Source organism: Babylonia areolata, chromosome 7 (genome assembly GCF_041734735.1).
Source record: "Babylonia areolata isolate BAREFJ2019XMU chromosome 7, ASM4173473v1, whole genome shotgun sequence".
In the NCBI taxonomy this organism is placed as follows: domain Eukaryota; kingdom Metazoa; phylum Mollusca; class Gastropoda; order Neogastropoda; family Buccinidae; genus Babylonia; species Babylonia areolata.
Genome location: NC_134882.1, coordinates 42,103,783 through 42,114,342, shown reverse-complemented (window position 1 = coordinate 42,114,342; position 10,560 = coordinate 42,103,783). Strand labels below are relative to the sequence as shown.

At 39.5% G+C, this 10,560-nt stretch overlaps 2 protein-coding genes across 2 annotated transcripts in view; one reads left to right on the top strand and one right to left on the bottom strand.

The window, feature by feature from the left end:
• Nucleotides 1-384: 384 nt before the first annotated feature.
• On the bottom strand, nt 385-6,224 carry LOC143284265 (large ribosomal subunit protein uL22m-like). The gene is made up of 7 exons (XM_076590951.1): nt 6,100-6,224; nt 5,440-5,467; nt 3,833-4,112; nt 2,320-2,385; nt 1,800-1,877; nt 977-1,046; nt 385-784 (listed from the first exon to the last, which is right to left on the bottom strand). The coding sequence occupies exons 1-7, from the start codon at nt 6,119-6,121 to the stop codon at nt 567-569; spliced, it is 762 nt and encodes a 253-aa protein (XP_076447066.1). The 5' UTR covers nt 6,122-6,224; the 3' UTR covers nt 385-566.
• Nucleotides 6,225-6,360: 136 nt separating this feature from the next.
• Nucleotides 6,361-10,560, top strand: part of LOC143284045 (gem-associated protein 5-like) — a 159,725-nt gene continuing 155,525 nt past the window's right edge. Inside the window, exons 1-4 of the mRNA XM_076590650.1 lie at nt 6,361-6,811; nt 8,071-8,252; nt 8,667-8,833; nt 9,672-9,885. Coding sequence (XP_076446765.1) covers nt 6,407-6,811; nt 8,071-8,252; nt 8,667-8,833; nt 9,672-9,885 — 968 coding nt within the window. The 5' untranslated portion in view covers nt 6,361-6,406. The remainder of the gene's footprint in view (nt 6,812-8,070; nt 8,253-8,666; nt 8,834-9,671; nt 9,886-10,560) is intronic.

Genomic DNA, 10,560 nt, shown 5'->3' with positions numbered 1-10,560 from the left:
GTAACAAAAAGAGGGAAACATTTTAATGGTACAGTCTTCCCAGTTTCATATTTGAAAAGTACTTAATGAAGTTTCATTAATCCTTGGACAAATTCAACAGTCACCTGCAGCAGTTGCTTTTGTCACCCTTTCAGAAAAGGTTCTTTCAAATCTGATTTGATAAGGAGCACATACCTTTTTCACACTTGTTTGAAAGCTATGAAAAGATACATTGAGGGAATGAACCCATTTACAGATTTGAGTACAAGTATTGCCTACTGGTTACTTATTTAGTTAGCAGCCATTGGGAACGTGTATAAAACCTCAGAATCAAGGTCCACTGTCAAACAGTAATTCTCGCACTTGCTGACAGCACTCAAAATACTGGAAGAGGAGGCAACAGTATATATGACAAATTTTATTACATGCAACCATCATATGACAAACATTTAACATGGAGGGGGGAGGGCAGTTGCAATGGTAGTCAGACACAACTGGGAGTGGGAAGACAGTCTTCACAAACCATTCAACTTTTCTGTTTCTTATACACACAAATGAACCAGTCTAGATCACAAGTTTCATTCAGATCACAAGGAGTTTATGATTCTCCTCTTGCGATGTTCTGTGATGTATTCCTCCATCTTCTGGTAACCGGTCATGGGAGGAGTGTAGTAGTGCTCGGGTGGTTTGCCTTCCCTCAAACGGACAAAGTAGTGCACAAAACGATAGCGGACAAGGCCATAGCGTGGACCCATGTGCTTGCGGATACCTTTCACCACCTTTCCTTTGCCAACAAAGGAGTCGCCTGCAACAAAAAGGCACAATGTCCAGTCGGAATGTTTTCTTTTTAAATGCAAGTCCATGACTATTACACACCCATAGGTTTGACTAGAAGTTCAAAAAGCACAAAGTTGACGCAGCAGCACATAAGTCAATCACTGTTCTCATTACCAGAGATTTGCACATCGCAGCATGTGGCAAGCCCATGTCTACTTACATATCCACAGGTTGGACTTGAACTCCACATTGTGATCCCTCACGGCCAGCTCTTCTGCTTCTTCCAGCACCTGAAACAGTGTGGGGGTAATGTGCAGTGGTGGTCTTGTGGTAATGCACATGACTAGGAAGTAAGTGTCCATGGATCCGACTCCGAGTCCCATATACAAACCTGGCCCCTAGCCCTTCCACAAGACCTTGAGAGGTTATCTGGGTGTTAGTCATCCAAACCAAATAAACCAAGCTGCACTTCGCACATATAAAAGAACCCATGGGAATGAAAGTCTTGTCCCTGGCAAACTTCTTAGAAAAATCCACTGATAGTGAAATATATACTTGTACACAGAAATATTTTTTTTATAATTTACATATGGGTGGTGCTGTGTCGCGCTCTCAGTTCTCTTGGGGCTGGCCATCATCCATTCATGTTATGTGACTGAGCCAGTGCATGTCTTTTGTTTCACGAAGGTGACCATGCTGGAGATTTTAGTTCTCCTCAAGATGGTGGTGTCTGGAACTTGTCCTGCCAGGTGATGTTCAGGATGCGTTGAAAGTAGCATATGTGGAGGGCGTTGAGCTTTTCGTTCCTGTTGGGTGTGCAGGTCCAGAACTCACTTCTGTACTGGAGGGCTTTTAACGACGCATACCCTGTAGAGCTGGTTCTTGGCGTGCTCTGTCAGCTTCCTGTTTGTCCAAGCTCTCTTTGTCAGGCTGGACATGGTGGAATGGTCTTGCTGATATGATTGTATCGCTGAGTGTGAAGAGCAAAGCCCAAAGCAAATGTGAAATAGAATACAATACCCAAAAAAAGTCAAGGTACAAACCTCAAGAACAGACTGTGCTCCTTTCCTTCTGTAGAAACTCAGCTGTTTCTTGGCTTCCGAAACCGACATGCCTCTGATCTGTTCAAGAATGAAAATCATTCATAACAGTTAATATGTACACATCCAAACACACACACACATACACACACACACACGCAAACAACACATGCAAATAGGTCGTGGAAGCTAAAAATCTAATTAACAATACAAAACTAATAAAAAATGTGTTTACTTTTGCAAGAAATCACCAAACTCTTCTGACATACACAAACTTGTAAGGATGGTTAAATATGTGTTCATGGAATAAGTATTTTTTAAATAAAATGTATAAACAATAATCATTAAATATAATAACTGAACAAAAAAGATGACAATCACGATGAACAACAGAAAAGAGTGCAAGCAAACGACATGGACGGATCATGCACTATAAATATACACACCACATAGGATGCAAGCACATATCCTGCAACACATCATAATTTGTATAGTGATACAAATATAATGAAATCATACTGACCATAGCAGCTATGTACCACATTTTCTTTGGACTGTACTTGATGTTGAAACGTGAATGGCAGATCTCCTGCACAGACACAACAATAAGCCCATACAAAGAAAGATCTCAGATAAAAAAAATATAAAAAAAAATCAATAATCAATTTCAACCCACTGATTTATAAAAACTGAGAAAATACACAAATGAAACATCTTTCATTTCTTTATCTTTTGTTGTTTACACAGCCCACTTGGACAAGCAGAGCTATATCAATTATTTTATAACATTAGGGCTGAAAAAAAAAGGTCCTGTAAAACCTGAAAAAAAATCTTGACTACAAAAATACTATCTCTCAGTATCTGATATCTATCTATCTATCTATCTATAAAAGTATATATATATAAATCATCCATGCTACAAAAACAATCAGTATCAAATATGGACGAACAGCAGTACACCAGTCTTTCAGTTTCAGTCCTTCCCCAGTATCAGTATCAGTAGCTCAAGGAGGCGTCACTGTTTTTGGTCAAATCCATATACGCTACACCACATTTGCCAAGCAGACGCTTGACCAGCAGTGTAACCCAACGTGCTTAGTCAGGCCTTGAGAAAAAAAACAACAAAAAAAAACAAACAAAAAAAAACAACAACAGATAAATACATAAAAAATACTACTACTACTAATATTGTAATAATAGTAATATTTATAACTAGGCGCAAAATCTTGATGAAGTCAACTCTTAGCGTACACCCCCCCCCCCCCAACCTCCCCCACCCACACACACACAGAAAGACAACAATGATATGATAAAATAATTAAGCAAATAAATGTAAAACATGCAGACACACACACACACACGCATAACAGATACGCAACAAACATGCAGTTTCACAGTATGACAGATATGAAAGAACAATCAAATACACATAAACGTACATGAGCCCCAACACACACACACACACTTACCCTGCACCCACCCCCTCAACCCCCTCCTCCACACACTCATTTCTAGGCTATGTGTCGCAGCTTCCACGGCACAAGCACACACACACTTACTTGTACAAGCACACACACATACACCCATATCCCCCACCCCCAACTCCAGACACATATATAAAAATATATATATGCACACCCGCATGTTCCAATATTCTGTTGCTCCCACAGTGTTGACATGCATACACAAACATACCTCATCCTCTTCACACACACACACACACACATGCACACACACACACACACACATGCACAAACGTGCACAGAGCTCTCCTGATACATGTGTACACTTACACCTTCACGCACGCACACACACAGACACATACACACATGCACAGAGGCTGCCAGTAACTCAAGCACACACTTGGTTTTCTTTTAATCCATTCTTCATTTTATAAAATTGTAAAATACTGGATCTGGGCTAACAATGTTTAATGATTTAGAGAGATTCAGAGAAAGACAGAATGACAGACAGAAAGAGAGAGAGAAAGAGAGATTAATGAAGAAACTGAATAAAGAGGAGCAAGCAGTTCGTACAGCTGGTCTGGCTGGGTCGTCCTTTTCTGTCGGCGGGTACAAGACAGTGTTGTACTTGTCCCACCTCTTGGAGCGCATTTTAACACCCAGATCAGCTTCATCATCAAACTCTGTGTTGCGGAAGAAGAGCATAGGTGGTGTGGTGTGAACACCTCGCTGTGGAGCAATGCTTGTGGCTGGCAGCAGCAGTCTGGTGGCACTCCCACTGCAGGGCTGTCCACACACTGTTCTTGCTGACAGTGACAGCCAGCAACTCTCGACCGTGGCCACATGAAGGGGTCTACAAGTGCAACACAGCATAATGGTATTCAAATGATTTCTTCAGGTTTTATTTAATATTCTATATATCAATATTTTTATGTGAAATTAATATATGAGAAAATGCGAAGACCATTTCTGAGTATCAAATCAAATCAAAAACACTTTTAATCCACATGGAAATTAAGTTGTGCAATCACAGGCTTGTTGTAAACACTAGCATAAAATTATGCGCAACATAAGAAGAGATTAAAACTAGTCAAATAAGAATTCGCAATAACTGATGATAGACTACCCCCCCACGCCGCCCCCCCCCCCCCCCCCCCACCCACACATACACACATACTCATGTTAAGACAATAAGACAATAGGGTACTGCACAACAATATTTGCAAATGATAACATCCAACAAAAATAAGGTACATATTACTAAAAATGACATGCGAGCACGCACACACACACACACACACACGTGCACACACGTTAAGAACATAAGGTATTGTACAACAATACATTTATAAAAACATCCAGGGAATACATCGTATATATAAGTAAAATGCACACACACACACTCTCTGACTCACACACATACACATGGATGTAGGCAGGTACGCAAACAGCTGGTTTAATAATATTAATGTTGTTACAACATAAATTCCGAGAAAAATTACATTATGATACAAATAATGTATCTGTTATGTAAATATAAGAACAAAAATAATCCATTGTAAATAAAAACTGATTCAGTGATTGAGTGATTCACTTTATTTTGGTTATTAACAGCAAATCCCCTAATCCATGATACTTCTGCCCAGCTGATTGACTGACATTGATCTCCAAAGTAAACAGTAATCAAACATCTGAAACAGACACCAGCTTTACTGTGTGAACTGTATGTGCTTTAACAATCAAATAGCATTCCATAACAAGATACAACACAGTATCTCTGGCTGCTCAGCTAAGAAGTGGTGCAAATCATCTCTTTTCAGCATAAAATCTATAATGGAACTGTTTGGAAGACATAGCCTTACTCTATAATTACATATTTCGTGTTTAGGTCACAATATTTATTCTGGTTTTCTTACATGGGAAACGTTACATGAAATATTCTCATATCAATATTTACTGAAAATATTATTCAAAAATAAAATTACTTGCTGAAAAGAAATAACATACAAATAAGATTACTATGTGAAAAGATACGTTTTGTTTACAGAAACAGTTCTGCATAATTTGTTATTACAATACTAGAAAAACAAACAAACAAAAAACAAAACAAAAACCCAGAAGCATTCAAATCATTTCAAGAAGTTTTATTTTCACACTGAAGCTGTTCATGTTTCACTTACCTTATCAAACCTGTCAGCTGGGCAAAACCTGAAACAAAAAACCAAAATCTGAACATGTGCATGAAAACTGTTGCAAAAGCTGCTGGTAAAAGCTTGTGCCAGAGAAAATACTGAGTTCTTTGAAAATTGACAACCACTGAGCATTGATTTCAACCAGACTATGAGTCTTATTCTGTCTAAAGCCTTTTCTGTACATCTTGTATAATGATGTGTGTATCATCTCTGTGTTTGTTTTTGTTGTTGTTTTTTTGTGTGTGTTTGGTGTGTGTGTTTGGTGTGTGTGTGTGTGTGTGTGTGATGTGAAATGTGGAAAACCACTATTTTATTTTGCTTTTAATTACCACTAACATTACGACGATTCATATCTCTAAATATTGGCAGACATTATTCTGCATTGGTATCAACAACAACAACAACAAAAAGAAAAAAAAGAGAGATCGGGATGTGTATTGTTGCCACTGCAGTTCAACAACACTGCGGTGGGAACGACAGTGTCAATTTGATAGTGGTGTCAGAACGTGCGGACAGATCCGTTTATACAATACCACACCAGGTTGGAAAAAAGAGAATATACTATATCACACCAGCTTGAAAAAAAGGGAAAAAAGACTGGATGAATATGACGACGAAAACAAACCCGAACTTATATCTCAGACTCACATCGTCTCAAGGGCGCTGCCATGATGTAAATCGATTTTCGCAGTGTCGGAAATGCTTGCGGTTATCAAGTTGGAAGAAATTATTGAGCACATATAATTAAATCGTGCTATTCTACAATCTGATGGCTCTGTGATAATTAAATATGATAAACATAAGGCAAATATGCATTTTTACGACAAGTAATTTCGAGAGTGATTCGATTTCCGGTATTGTTTGAACCGAAAGCCGGGCAGTGCGCACTGCTGTCGTCTGCCACTGTAGCCAAGTTAACCAAAAGATTAATTCACTGAACCGTCATTAGAGCGTAATGGCTGGAAAAAACATCCCCCCATCTCCGAACTGGTTTCTCAGCGCAGCAAGCGATGCAAACGAGTCTGGAGTCTATGTTTATGCTGTGAAGCAAGATGTGTGCGTCTTTGACGTCTCGGAACCCACGTTGAGGGTTTTGGGGCCGAAGTTGCTCGGCACATACAGGGAGCACACTGACCGTGTCTCTGGGGTAGCGTTGTCTCCGGTTCTTAAGGATGGCTGCGACAGTCAGGAGGCTGAAGGAGAAGTAGGCGCCAATGGCGAGGCAGAAAGCGACAGCCACGGGCAAGAGAAAAGTAAAGGTTTGGGGTCTCTGCTATGTTGCAGTGGCGGGGACGACAAAGCCGTGAAGATCTGGACAGTGGATGGCTTGGTGGATGTGCAGGCACACTATGAGCATAAGGTGAAAGTGAAAGTCACTTTTAAGTGTGATGGAACAAGTAAACATCACCAAAGTGCAGTCTTGACAGTGTGCGTGTGTGTGAACTCAGAACTCAGTTGTAAAACGCACCAGAGGAATTATGGACACTAAAAACTGGGGTGGGGGGGGGGGGGGGGGGGGTGAGTGTGTGCATGGGTGTGTGACTGTTTGACATACACATATCCATTATATAGAGAGGTGATATTGGGTTTACCCATTTTTTCAGGTCTGCTTTAGAACTCTCACTTCTTTAGATATCTCTGGTTGTGGCATTATATTATTATCTAATTCATATTTTTCTGCAATCATGAAACATCTAATGGTGTAGCAGAGCTTTCAGTTTCAGACCTATCATATATCTTAACTAGCACCAAGATGAACCTCTAGCAGTTTTCAAGTGCTTCTTTAAAAATAAACTATTTAGTGAGATCAATGTTATTGAAGAAATAATAGAAAAACAAAAATGCATTTGAAAGATGCAGAGGCAGATAAATCTAAAACTAAAAGAATGATGAGTACAACGCCTGCAAAGGGGACATTCTACTCTTTGGTTTCTTTTCCTTTATTTTTTGTCTGATTACAACTCTTTTTTTTAAAGTCTTCATTTTTCTCTTCCCATCTCTTTGATAAATTGTGTAATTTCAATTTGTTTTTTGCTTTTTGTCCTAACTAAATGACTTGCCCATTTTCTTGTTCTCATTCTTCAAAAGAAGGAAAAATCTGACATCTTCACATTATCATTATTCCTTCATTGTTCTACATCTTCACATTATCATTATTTCTTCATTGTTCAAATTTATAGTAATTTGATTGAAAGTTACTGAAAACATCACCAAGGAATGCTTTTAAAAAAGTGGTGTAGAGGGATAGGGATTGGGCAATTTCGTATTCTTGAAAAACAGTTCTTGCACAGTTGCACTTGCAGTGAAGGCATATGCTTCAAGTGACAAAATGGAAGCAGGGTAGTATGAACATTTATTGGGTGAACAGGTTTTGATATAATTCATACATGTATATTTATAGTGTACTACTGCTACACATTTCTGTTTGTATTACATAATTCATTAGAACAAAATAAACAGGTTTGATTTTCTGCAGGTCATTGGATTTAGCAGTTGCACAGCTGTAGATGGCTCAGCTAAATATATATAGGTTAATCTTTTTGTTTACCTTGTTAGGCTTTAAGTTTAACTACTGAGAAAGTCTTGTTTAATCACTACTGATGGACTGTTTTGTCACAGGAAAGGGTGACCTCTGTTTGCTGGTCTCCGGTCGACATCAATCTGGTGGCTAGTGGTGATGACAAAGGAGAGGTCATCTTTTGGGACAGGAAGACCAACACTTTGAAAAAATGGCACCACAACAAGGATTACGTCACCTGCTTGGCATTCTGCCCGCATGAACCAACGATTCTGGCTGTTGGGTGAGAATCAAAGTGTTTTATCGAGTGTATCATTCAGTATGATTCACTGAAGTAGAGGTAAAAAAAAAAAGAAATAAAAAGAAGAAAAGACAAGACATCGCCATACATAGAAGTCTTACCAAATAGATGAACAGACAAAACAAAATCTTATCAGCTTTGCTGAAGGGTTTTATCTGCTTGCATCAATAATTAACTGGCATCATTTCTTGTAGCAATGTTTCTGTTTCTCTTTTACCTTAAGTTTGCGTATAGCGACTGTATTCTTGATGCCACTTGTTTAAAAAACTCATTTTTCTTTCATTTTGCTGATGGGGTTGGTGTTCCTTGTGCCATTTGTATTTTCTTTTTCTTTCAGTTTGTATACATGGGAACAGTCAACATACCTACTGCAATTTGGTTTTCTTTTTCTTTCAGTTTGCGTATAGGGACCGTGTGCCTGGTGGACTTTGCCCACAGCAATGGCAGTTCTCTGGTGCATCGGCTGCGAGGCCATGATGAGGAGGTTATGTCCATGTCATGGTGCCCTGTGCCTGGAGAAACCTTCCTCAGAGAGTCCCCAGACGGCACCAATGCACTGTCAGGTCAGTGTTGTCACCTGATTCTCACTGTTCTCACCTGTTCTGTATGCCACCCCTCCCACCCTCCAATTTCTTTTTTTTAATATTCTTGTTTAATTTCAGTCATTTGCATCAGACTATAAAGGAGCATACCTTTCATTTTGGTATATTTGTATCACAATATAGTGATTGTCAGTTTCCACTTTCACACACAATGTACACACCAACACCAACATGCATGCTGCATAGATTCATACACACAAACACACACATTCACAGGCAGATGCACCAAAAAAAAAAAAAAAAAAAAAACGGGAAAGAAAGTTACATGACTGAGACTTCATCCCTCTATGATCTGCCGTCTGTCTTCTGGGTTTTGTCACTCACACATGGGGACCACTGCAGCCACAGAACTGAAGTGCTACAGTATTAATAACATGGGAAGAAAATAATCACCAGGAAATTGGACCTTGTGCTCCAGCCATAGGCTTGTTTGCTCCATAGTATTAATTCACTTGAGAAGCAGGCATGGGATTACTCACACTATTGTCTGAAATCAGAGTGAAAAAAATTTGAAAGTGGATGTAAAAAAAAAAAAAATTGAATGTATGCATAATTGAGGTAATGTAGTAATTATGTACCAACGTTTGACTGAAACAGAAAATCACAATCTCATCCCTGAAAAGGGAATTGTCACCTGAGAATTGGACCCTCTGCTGTTTCATGAATGAAACTGTGTTCTAACCTGGATTTTTGTGGTGGTGGTAGTTTTGTTCTTGTCTGATTTTCAACAACAACAAAAAAAAAAAAAAAAGAGAGAGAGAGAGAAAGAAACTCCAAAAGCCCTGAATGACAACTTCAGATCCAAACCGAGACAGAAGCGGATGCATGCTGGCCACTGGCTCCAGAGATCGAACCATCCGGGTGTGGACGCTGAGCCAAGGCAAGCAGGCGTTCATGAAGAAGGTGCCTGGCACACGGAGGGAAGGCAGTGAGCAGGGCCCACGGGTCAAGCAGTGGGTGGCTGTCCACTGGCTCAAGTCCAACCCTGAGCTGCTGGCATCCAGTTCTGCTGGGTATGTTCACAGGGTGGACACATGGTTCACACAGTCTTGCTCGCTCAACATGTACACGCTCATGCACTCTCCACATACATGCTGACACACTCTTCTTACACACACTCACACATAAAACATTTACACATTCATGTAATGTAGTCAGTCATGTCTTACTATGACCATCAGAACAGCAGAGGAGGCAACTGCTGTCCCAACTATCTGGGCTATAATTTGATTTTAGTGGAAAGTGCCTTGCCCATGTATACACAGTCAACGTATGTGTACTCACACAGTCAACAAACACATGCACACACACACACACAACTTAACACATTTTATACACACATGCAAAGCACATAAACACTCAAATACAAAAACCATACACACTCACTACTTCACATACACTCATTACACACTTATTTATCTATCTTTGTTGCTTATACTTTTACCCAGCTGTCACACAGGACGATAGATATCAGGGTTAACATACATAATTGCGCTTTCACACAATAATAGTATTGTCTAGGGTGTACTATGATTGGCAGCTGCTTTTTTAATGTTCTGTTGACCTATTTATTTATATCTTTGTTGTGTAAAGCCCTGCTGACTCCCCAGGGCTACACCAGAGCTGTATCATTGACCTGCTTTTTGGAAATGATATTTTGCCTGACCAAACCCATTCAAATTAACCCT

Excerpts from the sequence above, each read along its gene's own strand:
- LOC143284265 (XM_076590951.1), bottom strand. The coding sequence starts at position 6,121 with ATGGCAGCGCCCTTGAGACGAT. Across the intron at positions 4,113-5,439 it reads CAGCTGACAGGTTTGATAAG|ACCCCTTCATGTGGCCACGG; the intron begins GTAAGTGAAACA and ends TTGCACTTGTAG. Across the intron at positions 2,386-3,832 it reads ACGACCCAGCCAGACCAGCT|GAGATCTGCCATTCACGTTT; the intron begins GTACGAACTGCT and ends GTGTCTGTGCAG.